A 12953-nucleotide genomic window follows, 5' to 3' on the forward strand; every position below is an offset into this window, starting at 1 on the left:
AAATGTGTGTGTGTGCGCATGTTTCTTGGGGTGGGTAAATAATAATCAATTTTTTTTTGTATTACCAGTCTGTTGTGAAAGATTCTATATCGACTGATGAAACAATCAGTTTCCCCGTGTTCTGGCCTCTGTTTAGGCTACTGTAAAATGCCGAAAGCAGATAGACTTTATAAATCAAACGCCTTAGCACAGCCCGGTCACAAAAAACAAGAAAGGCCTGAAACAACAGGAAACATCACCCTATGCAAGAAAGCAGCTTTGTAACAACCACCTCATCAAAATGCCAACATGCTAATAGGCTAATCCAGTAATATTCAGAGCTTTGCTTTAAGAAATGATTAACCATACAACTGTAACATGCCAGCTGAATGTCTGTTACAAGCTTCAAGTGTCCCCATTTTGGCTAAAACTGTTATAACTTGTATTAAACCAGCCTGGGTACAGCAGCATTAGCTTGGTGCTAACAAGAGAAAACACGAGTGATAGTTAGCAGATGGTGTAGTGGTGTTATTTGGATACAAAGCCTTCTTATAAAATAGTTTCTGCTTTATGCACAGCAATATATGCGCATGTTGACAAAAAAAAAAAAGCTTATGAAATGACAACTTATGACCTGGTTGTACTCTATAGTAGGGGTTCTTGTCCATATTCTTCCTTTTCTAATGAAATATTTCATGAGTACTTAATATTTCTGCCAAAAAATTAATTCTATAAGCTATATAATATGCATCACACAAATACTAAAACTATTTTTTAAAGAAGTTCAAAGCTATTAGATGAAACAGGCCTACAGATGAAATGAGTGCATACAGTGTTTGTACATTCAGGTTCAACAAAGCAAGCATTACTTTTTAATGACAAAAACAAGATGACTGAACACAATGTAGGCGACAGAAACCACAAACCGAGATGCAACAAGAACCTTTTTGTACCAAATTACGATGTGTGTCGAGATTCCCACGTCTACTGTTTAGAGCTGACTCCTCCCCTGCATTATTGCGCTAATGTATACTCCTAATACAGCACTTCAGAGTACAGCACTTTACACAGATGGACTTTTATTCATCTGCTGCTTTCTGGTGTCATTAGTCACGAGTCTTTATGAAAGAAAGATTTTGAATGAATACTTTAAACTGTCAAACACCTAATCCTGTTTACCTCTCGTGTGTTGATTCGTTCAGGGGATTGAGGATCCATTCATAATCACTCATTTGTAGTTCATTGTGGACAGTGCAGGCATGCTCAAAAACTGAGAAGCCCATAAGTGGATCTATATGAATGTCCTGAGTGAGCACTCGTGCACTGTGGGTAACGTAGTTCATTAAATACTCACGGGAAGTGGGCCGAGGTCACCTGGGTCCAGTGGTCCTTTAGTCCTCATGTGAACAGGGTACTTCAAACGAGGATCCTCCTGAGAGAGAGAGAGAGAGAGAGAGAGAGAGAGAGAGAGAGAGAGAGAGAGAGAGAGAGAGAGAGAGAGAGAGAGAGAGAGAGATTAACTGACGCAATCCCAAGATGCCCCCAGCCTTTACTCTCCTTCAATAGAAAACACCATTCACTGCCCAATCCCATGATGCACTGCTTCTCCCCAAAGGCCCAGAATACAGGGGCAATTGTGTGTTCTAATACAGAAAGCACTGTCTGGGGGAAAAGGCTGCTTAATTTAAGCTTAAACTAACTAATAAGTCCTGATTTCTGATAGAAAATCTTTATTTAAAACACACACACGCACACATACACCCCCCGTCTGTTTCTATGTCACAACCCAATTACGTACAAAGTGTAAGACCAAATAAAGCAAATAGTCATGAGGAAACACATTTTCTACACTAATGCATATGGTAAGAATCAAGTTCATGAAATAAAACTAAATTTTTCATCTAGTCAATAAAAAGCACTGCAAACTCAACAGACCTCCAGGACAAAGACGGCATCTGTGTGGAACAGAGTGTAACAAAGACGGGTTTGTATGAGGGGAAAGAGAGCAGAAGAGAGAAAGAGAAAGAGGGGGGAGGACAGGAGGAGGAGAATAAACAGCTTCAGTACCACAGTCAGACAGCAGGGGGCACACTAACACTGCAGTTAAACCCCTCAGCTAACAGGGTGTTCTCCTGCTGACCGGGTGTGTAGGTAGAAGTAAGGTTAAGGGTGTGCCAGCTTGTGCTAACTTTTAGATCAGGAAAAAAAAAAAAAAAAAAACAAACATTCACCACCTGAGAGAAATTCATGGCTCAGGGAATAAAAGGCCTTTGAAAGACAGAAGAATCCCCTATTTTCTTTTCAGATACAAGCGCAGAAATCTTGAATATCAGATGATTTCTCTTTTCTTTAAAAACTTATTTCTAAAGGGCCATTATTCCATTTTCATTGCATTTTATTTCTTTCCCTGATGCTCACTTATGACTTGTGTGGTCTTATGTACCAAAAGCAGCTACAATTCATTTTTACATGAGCACTTTAACCCTTACACTTAAACAGGCAGTTTTTGTTATTGTGCCTTTAAGGCTAGTATATGTAATTGAGCTCTGTTCTGATTGGCTGCGCCTCATTCGAAAAGCAGTCCAGCCTGAAACACTGCTAAGAGCTTCACTGGGAATGTGGATAATGTACTATATACTCTAAGCAGATAAATAGGTTGGATTTTGTGACATAATAACAACATTTAATTCAAAAAGGGCTGTTTTCAATGCTTACATTTCCATACACAGTCTGTATGTAACAGGTAGTATATGGTACATTTAAAAACTTTAGCAGTGTTTATATGCTACATCAAGCAAAAAAAATATATTTTCCATGATATATATTATTTAAATAAAGCACTTCACTGAACATGGTTCTCTGAAAGTATTGCTCAAATGCTCTACCATATAATCAAACAATGCCAAACTGTCACAATATAATATAATATAATATAATAGAATATAATATAATACAATACAATACATATGCATGACTAATAAAATCTCTTTAAATAAAACAAAAAAAATTATTTATATGCTGTAATAACTATTACAACAATGATATAATACAGAAGCTGATGGATTCATTCTTCATCTATCTCACCCAGCATGTTCTGCGGGTAAAACAGCTTGATAGAAACACTGTATTGGATGGGTGTCAGTTAAAGGGACCATATCGTATGTTTTTCATGAATTTTATTCTCCCACTGAGGTCCATGTACAACATTTGTGAGGTTTTATGTACCAAAATCCTAATTCGTAACTCATTTTTAAATGACATTTTCCAAGCTTTCTTTTTACCTTAGAATTCAACAGGCTGTTTCTGTTACTGTGCATTTAAGACTAAGATGTGTAAATGATCTCTGCACCGATTTGCTTATTTTGAGGCTCATTCAAAAAGTAGTCTATGTAGTCCTAAAGTAGTCCTTCTTCAACTTCAAGCTGTGAGTTGAATATGTGGATGTATGTAAATGCATTTTTTTGTTAGATAAAATGAATTCAAAACAGGCTGTTTTTGCAAATATGGACTCTTGATAGACTGCGGAGAGAACAGCATGACTTGAAACCTCTTGTTGCTGTACTACATTGAACTTTTATTTTGAAAAAGCTAGGAAAATATGTTTTTTCCCCATTATATGTGCCCTTTAATTAAAGCCCTTCACATCGCATGGTCCTTCACAAGTACTGCTCAAACACTAATGTCCTACAGGGAGAAACATACAGTCAGCAACATGACCTCCAAAATTACAGCACTTTTAATAAACGCTTTTAAAAATAAAATTAAAAACAATCTAAGGGGTATTTTTTGGATGAGGGTAATGTGCAAAATCAGGCTACTTAAAGAAACTGTAGTTGCAATATAGTACATATACATGGAAAAATAATCTAAAGCAAACAAAAATGATATATTTTTATATGCAAATATAACTAACAATGCTATGTTACAGAACCTGAAAGCATTAATTCTTTTATTCCTCTGTAATTTGACCCAGCATTTTATGCTGGTTTAACAGCTGAACAATGTCACTGGGTATCAGGTGGATGTCAGTCTAGGCTAAAACATCCTTACTAACTTCAGCACAAACTGCTGTAGGCTGAATAGGAGCATAGAAGCAGATGCATGTGTGTGTGACACCCCAAAAAACAAAGGACTTAAAACAGGCTGTTGTTGCAAATATGCACTGCACAGATTAGCAGTGAATGTGACATTTTGAAACAATAAGTTTAAAGATTGAAAAATGTTTACAAATGTTTAAATACTATTTTTTTTATTTAAAGGGTGAATTTCCATGATTCCTTGATTCCCTCTGAGCAGGTGACCTACAGAATTGCAACTGGCAAAACAAGAAAAATGAACAATCCACCGATAACTGACTGATAAAAACTGGGCAATGGCTTAAGACCTTGTGTGATCCTGACTGTAAACACATCGTACTGCGATACAAAACATACATTCACATCATGTTGCTGCAACCCTTAAGCAAAAAAAAAAAAAATAGCCTGTCATAGCTTCAACAGCCACAGATGCCAACAAAAGTATAACCGATGCATTGCTTTAAGGCTGTACTACAATAATATTTAAATTAATCATAATATCTAATTTCATGTTGTGTTAATGATACAGTGGCAGCACTAAATGAACACTCTGTAAAGTATATGGGTTAACTTTAAATCACCACCTTACACTGTGTTGAACAGCAAACACACACTGAAGTAGTTCAGTCTGGCTGTGCTGGCTCTATCAGCAGTGGGTGAATTCTTTCAAAGGCTCAACAGGGCTCTACTGCTGATATGTAGCATCAGCCAGTAAGTGAGGAGAAGCAGAAACAATATCTAAACTGAGGAATCACTGAGTCATTCACCTCCTACTCAGCTTTAATATCAATCTGCACACAATCTATAGTAGCCGGTTGCTATGACCCTATGTTCTCCAGCAACGAAACTCACCCACAACAACATTCTTCATAAAAACACCAGCACTGTCCAGCAAAACAGGAAGCTTCTCAAGCAAAACACTGGAATTCAACAAAGTGCACAACAAAACATGGACATTTTCCTACAAGCACTGATAGCCAACACCTCATGAAACACCTCATTTTCCACTTTTTACCAGTGCATAACACCATCATTCTCCAAAAACTAGCACCAATCCGTGTTCTCCAACACTAAGGTTTTCCAAATAATCCAAACATTCTCCAACAGACACCTTCATTCTCCAAAAACTGGCACAAATTCTCCAAAAAATACCACTGTTCTTCAACACTAACAGTCTCCAACAAATCCCAACATTCTCCAACAAATACCATCATTCTCCAAAAAGTGGCAGCAATTAAAATAGCATTTTTCAACACTAACCTTTTCCAACAAACCCAAACATTTTCCAACAAACACCATTACTGTTCAACACCTTCAAGCCCCAAAAAGTGACACCAATTCTCCAAAAAATAGCATTGTTCTTCAACACTCAAGGTCTCCAACAAACCCAAACATTCTCCAACACAATTATTCTCCAAAAACTCACGAATTGCCCAAAAAATACCAGTTGTTCAACACTAACAGTCTCCCACAAACACCATCATTCTCCAAAAAGTGTCACCAATTCTGCAAAAAATACCAGTTCTTCAACAAAACAACATTCTACAACAAGTCCCAACATTCCCCAAACACAAACATTCTCTAAACACCAACATTCTAAAGCAAACTGCAGCATTCAGCAACAAATAGCATCTCTCACACCATAGCTTTAATGCTTGTATTTCACTTCCAGAAGGAGACTAATAATTCAAATGAACCAGTGTGAATGGGGGGAAAATATTCTAGAGACTCCCATCAACCACTAACAGGCATGTCATACAAATTCAGTGTTTTGAGTTTGTGCTGGTGTTGTTGGGGTCAGTGTGCCTTTGATTTAGCCAGCATGCTGGTGTGGATGTTGTGGTTTCATTGACACGGAGGCATGGGGGAAAACAGCAACGGTGCTAGCAGGTAATGTCGGTGTATGCTGGCTGACCAGCGTGGGAATGCACAAATATGCTGCGTAACCCTTAAAAAAACAAAAACAAAAAAAGGCAGCAGCGGCTTTCTTTTCGTGTGGTAAACACACTCCATGTAGTCTGGTGATGGAAAACACTGAATGCAATGATTTTAGAGGACAGTCATTATCATTACACTGCCGTCCTCTTCAAAGCCCTTTTCCAATAAAGCTCATCAGGATTTCTTCACAACCACTTACCCAACATAATTTCCTGCTTTCACAACCCACAAACAAGTAAACAAACAAACAAGAGGTTTGCTTTGTCTGGCTATTAGCTTGATACAGAGGTGTGGTTCAATGCATTTGTTTCTATTAGCTGTGGAGTCTTTAGGATGCTAACTAGAAAGCCAGGATAGTAAAGCGATCACATTGTATCAGCAGTCATGTATTAGTGATGGAGTAGGCTGCAACCTAAAGAACAGCAGAAGTAATGTTATGGTTTTGAAATTTGTATTTTCAACTACTTTACTCTGATGGTTTGTGAACAGCTTTGTCTCCCATTAGCGGTCTTGGAAGTCTTGGATGAGGGGGATAAAGTAATTAATGTGAATGTGAGGGGTCAAAGTGCTGTAGGCACAAGAGGTGGATAAATGCAGTGGTTTTTGTGACATTACAAAAATAATGAATTCAAAACCGGCTGTTTTTTTTCAGCCCACTTTCCATATATTGAGAAGACAGCGTGTAGAAACAAGGGCTGTCAAATTATTAAAAATAGTAAATCACATTATTTTATGCAGTTAATCAAGATTCACTGCAATTGTCTTGTAGTCCCAAAATAATTGTTTAATTTTTTGTGTGCATTTCTCTCTCTGTGTAACACATGTGCTTCTTACCCAGGTGGTGGTCCTGCTGTTGTGGTCGATGAAGAAGGGTCTGCCATTGGGGGCGATCCTCATCTCCCAGCCAGGGGGCAGGAAGCTCTGTGTGGTTTTGTGCTGGGATTTGGGGGAGCTGTAGGGTGAAGGCTGAGGTGACTGAGGGTTTGACAGTGTGTCCTTCACTGCCCGCTGCAGCTGGATGTTATTGGCTCCCTGAAAGAAAAAGCAGCAGTTATTAGCTCCCCAGTAGAGAAAGCAGGCCTTGTTTTTCCACAATGTAAATATATTAACATTCGCACAAATAATGAAATTAATACTGGCAAAGCTCCCATTTTAATCATTTTTATAACATGCAGTCATGCAGTCTGACTCACCACTCGGACGTATATCATATTACATAAGTGACCACACACAGCAGAAGGGGAGGAGGGGACAATGAGGAGTTAGCAGGTTGGCATCAGCAAGCTAATCAGCTAGCTATGGAAACTTTGCAATGCAAGACTATTTTTAGTAAGTTTGAATATAATGTACATAAAATATGTATATAACTGATTCGTCTGGGTATAAGCTCTGTGTAGAGGTGTGGTGCTTTCGTTTATATTAGCCTAGCTAGTGTAGCCTTTAGCATGCTAACTAGCAAGCTAGGCGAATGATTCAGCTGTATCAGCAGTCAGGTATTAGTGATGGAGTAGTTTGCAACCTAAAAGGCCAGCAAATCGAATGTTATTGTTCTAAAATACTAAGCATTTTGGAGCATGTTACTGTGATGGCTTATGAACAGCTTTGTCCGCCATTGTTTTGAGTTTGAGAAGGGAAATGCACCAGGTTGCACTGATTTCTGGGCAAACTCTGCTGCTGAAGTTGGCACTTGCGTTCACTCGAACCTTTGCTGCTTCCAGCGCAACTTCACTTGAGCTAATAAGTAATGGAATGGCCCTTAAGATGGCATTGGACCTCCGGCAAGAGCAAATGAAGTGGCTCATTTGTGGGCAAGGACATGCTGAAACCAGCATTTTGAACATCATACACAGTGAGTGAAACAGGATACAAATAATGTGATAATGGTGATAAAACGCACGTAAAATGCAGAGCTGTCCCAACTTTAACAATGTATAGCCTACAGATCAGTGAACCGGGACTATAAAGGACTGTAGCTATAAAACCAGAACTATTATTAAAAGTTCTTCAAAAGGTTCTTGGCTTAGACTTTATTTGGTAGAGAACCACTGTGCGAAGATTCTTTAAATCTTAAAAATGCTTGCTTTCACATCTCATTTACAAATGTGGTTCTTCAAAGAACCATGCACTGAAATGATGGTTCTATAAAGAACAACTTTCGTAAACGATGTCTGAATGCAAAGAATTGTTTAAAGCACCTCCACATAAAACAAACGTAACACATAACACAAAAGATACAGACTTTTCTGCAAAATCCCTTTACAAGATTCAAATAACAAGGCATCAAATTGAACCAATAAGAGTTCTTTGACGTAATGCCACAGAACAACACCTTTTGGTTCCTTAAAGAAGCTTTCAATGGATGGCGAACTGTGACTAGAAATGACTGTGGCTATAAAACTGGAATTTCAATTAAACATTCTTTTTATAATTAAAGGTTCTTGGCTTGGCCTTAAATCTTAAAAATTCTCTTTTCACTTTCACATCTCATTTACAAATATGGTTCTTTTTTCTCCTTCAGGAACCGAAAGTGGTTTTTCTATCACTCCAAAGAACTCTTTTGTGGCACACAAACGGTCCTCTGTGGTTACATCATATAGACTGTACCAACATTAAGAGCTGTTTTTTTTTTTTTGCATTATGTTATGCGGGTTCCTTCATTAAGTAGGATTTAATATCTACCTAATCTTATTTTATGCAATTATGTCTTTAATGAGGGTTTTTTTTTTTTTAAAGGAACGCCTCACATCAGTAAGTACTTTGGGTTATGTAACAGAGGCAGGAACTTCTTAGCGACTTTTTAAATCCTGACAGCGTTTTTAATTACCACATGAATCAGAGGATTTCACCTCCATTCGCTCCCACTGTCTTCTCCTCCTGCTCTCACCTGCCCTTCCTCTCACACATTTTCTCTCTCTACATTTCTCAGACACATTCTTCTACTTTTTCCTCTCTCTAATTATGCTCTCGCTCTCATTTTCTGTCTTTCTCCATCTCTCTTCCCCACCTTCTTCACCAGCTAATGCTCTTGCTGTCTTTTCATCATGTGTTTTCTGGTATTACTCAATTGAATCCACTCAGGGCCACCAAGATAAGTAAAACACATCAGCAGCCACCTCTCATTCGGCCTGTTCTCCACCACTTTCACCATTTTCTCGTCAGATACCACACCAAATGGCTAAGTGCTTCACAAAGACTTTTCTTGCAAACTGCCTTCAAATGTTTTGAAATTAAAAGGTGCCAAATGGAACCATAAGGGTTCTTTGATGCAATGCCACACAAGAACCACTTCCGGCTTCCTAAACCTTCCAATGCATGGTTTTATTAGAGAACCACTTTTGTAAACGATACGTCTGAGTGAATTCAGAACCATCAGCCAACTGCGTTTTGCACGGAGAGGAATTAGACCTCTGCATTTAACCCATCGGTGCACTGAAACAGTCACATGCACACTAGTGAAGACACACATTAGGGGGCAGCGAGCACACTTTCTCAGAGCGCTGGGACAGCCCTATCCACGGCACCCGGGGGAGCAGTTGGGGTTTAGTACTTCAGTCACATACTGCGCCCTTCCTGTCACAAGGCTGGGTCCCTAACCTCCAGACCACTACTGCACCAGTGTGCCCCAGAGCGTGAAGAACCGTTTAAAGAACCTCCACGTAACATAAATGTTCTATATCAATTAAAGGTTTTCATAGAGAGACACTGCAAACTGCCTTCACATGATTCAAATGAAGGTTCCAAAAGCCATTAACTGCTGGCTACATTAGCTTCGTAGCTCCAATGCAAAACTTAAGAAGCAAATTTGAGACACCAAACGTCTTGGCTGAGTGACTATATTCAAGATAAGAAAGAACACTGTACAAAAGTCTTTTTTCCTAAACTATCTCTTAATACAGCAAGCAAAGAAACGCTCAATGAGAGGATGATGAAAAAACTGAATTTCCCTCAAACCGGACTTAGCAGCTTGAAGGAGAATGTGTCTGAAAGGGTCAAATAAGAAGGAAAGTATGATCTTTCAGTGCAGTGAAGAGAAATCCTGGCAGGCTCTCAGTACCAGCAAATGGCCAAGCAGCACTGATGGCAGGGAGCAGGTTTCACACAGCGTCAGCTCATACCTGCTGCCAAAACGGGAAAAACCCTCCACACACACGCTCACACAAGTGTGCAAACACATACGCAGAGATGAAGGCATCAAACCTGATACGCACAACAGCTGCAAAAGCCACTTCAGCAGAGTGATGCAAGATTTCAACACTGCATGTGAGGTCGCAACCTCCAGATGACTAAACGAGCACACCATGGAGCTTTTTTTGGGCCAGAGATGATGACTTTCGCCACTGCTGAACACTGAGGGTGGGAGGGGGTATGGGTGGGGGACTAAAAAGTTAAAAAATAGCCACCTTCTTTTGTGTTGGTCATCTTTGCGCCTCCCTAGCACACTAAATCTTTCACGAGCAGCAGAGTAGCCAGAGTAGCTGAGTGGTTTTAAAAGAGGGAAATGAAGGAAAGAATGAAAAAAGACCAACGAAAAACAGAGAATTGGATTGGAATAAGATATCTGGGGCGAGCTGGGTTTTTTTGTCATTAGGGGAATTCAGAGAAAACATAAAATTCAAGAAGAATGTAGAATATTTTCAGTAGAGAATCTCCACTGAAAATTAATTATTAAAAAAAAAAGTAGCAAAAATTTTGCGCAAAGCTTCAACTTTATCTTTTATTTTAAGTTCCTTCATTTCCATTTTGACAGAAACACCCACCTGCAGAAAGCAGAGAGATACAGTGCAACAAACTTGTGTTAATTTAGCTAGCTAGCAAAGCTAAAACAGCTAAGGCTGCTAAATGTTTAAAAAAAAAAAAAAGTTAAAACCGCAGTGACAAAAATAATTAATCATAACATTTATAAGTGTGATGTTGCATACTTTATATATATATACATATACATATACATATACACACACTCACACACTCACACCAGTAGCTATGAAACAAAGAACTGATGGGTGAATAACATCTTTGCCATACTACCCAGCACTTCTTGTGTGAACGGAAATGAGTTCTGAATGCCACCACATCACTTTGTATCCTTTGCCAGTTACAAACAGAAGCAAGTATCTAGGTGCTGTGAACCACCATACACAAACACTTGACAGTTAGTCGACATCTGGGAGATGAATAAACATATAGAGCTGGGGGGAAAGAGAGCAGGGGCAAGATCTGTGTATGATCCATATTTATGTTTGGGCAGTCAAAGTCAATTCAGTTAAAGGTAACTGAAAGGTTTGGAGCACACGGGTCAGGAAATTGCCTGCAGATTGAATCGGGTTTTGGAGCACCAGGCCTTTTGCATGAAAGCCATCCACATAAAAAATGGAAAAATAAAAGCAAGCACAGCTGGTGGGTCAGTAGCTTGAAATAAGGGATGATTCATCTTTATTTTCTTACTGAGTTTGAGTGGAAGCCCACTAAGAAAATCATACAAAGCAGCTTCTCTCAGAGACAAAAGTACAACCGTATGTGTATGCAGTGCAATGTGCAATCTGTTCATATATATATATATATATATATATATATATATATATATATATATATATATATATACACACACACACACACACACACACACACACACACACACACACACACACACACACACACACACACACGTATAATATACATACTGTACTTGTGTGACTACATTGTATGAATCATTGTATGAATCAAGAATTAGGAAAATATAAAAATGAGAACTACATGATAAAACGAAAAGAGAAAGGAAAAGGTGAGACAACTGCCATGAGCAATTAAACAGGGAATAGAAAGTGGTTAATAAAATAAAGGCGGTTAGGTGGACAACCATATGGATAGACAGCAGGACAGGCAAACCTAATGAAGAGATGGAGGGAGGATTAGAAGAGAAGAAAAAGGATGGACATTATGGCTGCATGGCACGATGTGGACAAAATATTAGTGTTCTGTGATTACATTGCTATATATTGTGATTGCAATATATCTTAAAATATTAAAATACTGTTTAATCAATAATGGTGTACAGCTGATCAAAACAATATACTCAAATACCTTGATTCATCAAAACACCCCAACAAGACTAATCTGGAGCTGTGATGGTCACAGCACCCAGTAAAAACACTGTGGTTGGTTAGAGGCTCATTTGCATACTGCAGCTTTATGCAATAGTAGTACTACAAATGCCATTTTTACTATAAATATTTCAAAAAACATTTTTGGGCAGTTTAATTGTACAGTTGAATGGATGGACAGATGATGGACAGGAAGGTTTTTTTGGACACAGGGAGTCAATGCTCTCACCTCTAGGGGGGTGGAGAGGGTGACTGTGGGGGAACTGAGGCTACGGGGGCGACGCATTTGGGGTTCGCTCAGATGGCCGCTGGTTGAGGGGGTGGAGGGGGTAACGCCACCTGTTGCTCCGGCAGAGGAACTGGCTCCGTCTTCAGTGTGCTAACACAAAAAGAGAGGGATTAGCAGGAAAAAAAGAGAGGGATTAGCAGATGTTAATTAACATGGGAGGGCTCCAGTGGACAGAAGGGATTGGGGTAATTAACTTCCACACCTCAAATCTCGAATGGGATCACAGTGGACAACAGTTTGTAGTCAACTGTGTAGTCAATTTGGATCAAAGCGCTTTCGTTCAGTTTTGTTCATACACTGCCTATCTGAAGTTTGCAGACAGTTTGTCTTTCATTGAAATTGCTCACGTTGAGCAATGTCTGCACTCTGTCAGCATTTGATTTGTCACCCTTTGCCCATTGTTATTGTACTCGACTGAGAAACCGAAGGGTTTCCAAACAGGAGATGAATGCGAGGATGATTCTGCTTGTATCAGTTCAACCTTGCTCTTCGCTCGCCATGTCCAACAGCCTGGCTAATTAACCATACAATGTAGGCTAACCAAACCAAAAGGATAGAGAGTTTGTTTCCTTG

At 39.1% G+C, this 12953-nt stretch overlaps 1 protein-coding gene across 10 annotated transcripts in view; it reads right to left on the reverse strand.

Annotated features, from left to right (window-relative positions):
* The window catches only part of nedd4l (NEDD4 like E3 ubiquitin protein ligase), a 132465-nt gene that overhangs the window by 21174 nt on the left and 98338 nt on the right, over nucleotides 1–12953 (reverse strand). For all 10 annotated transcript variants that reach the window (XM_037545991.1, XM_037545982.1, XM_037545989.1 and 7 more), the window contains 3 exons: nucleotides 12321–12470; nucleotides 6828–7025; nucleotides 1334–1411 (listed from right to left, as the gene is read on the reverse strand). In XM_037545991.1, the coding sequence (XP_037401888.1) occupies nucleotides 1334–1411; nucleotides 6828–7025; nucleotides 12321–12470 (426 nt within the window). The remainder of the gene's footprint in view (nucleotides 1–1333; nucleotides 1412–6827; nucleotides 7026–12320; nucleotides 12471–12953) is intronic.

The sequence above is a fragment of the Pygocentrus nattereri genome, chromosome 16, assembly GCF_015220715.1.
Source record: "Pygocentrus nattereri isolate fPygNat1 chromosome 16, fPygNat1.pri, whole genome shotgun sequence".
Lineage (NCBI taxonomy): Eukaryota > Metazoa > Chordata > Actinopteri > Characiformes > Serrasalmidae > Pygocentrus > Pygocentrus nattereri.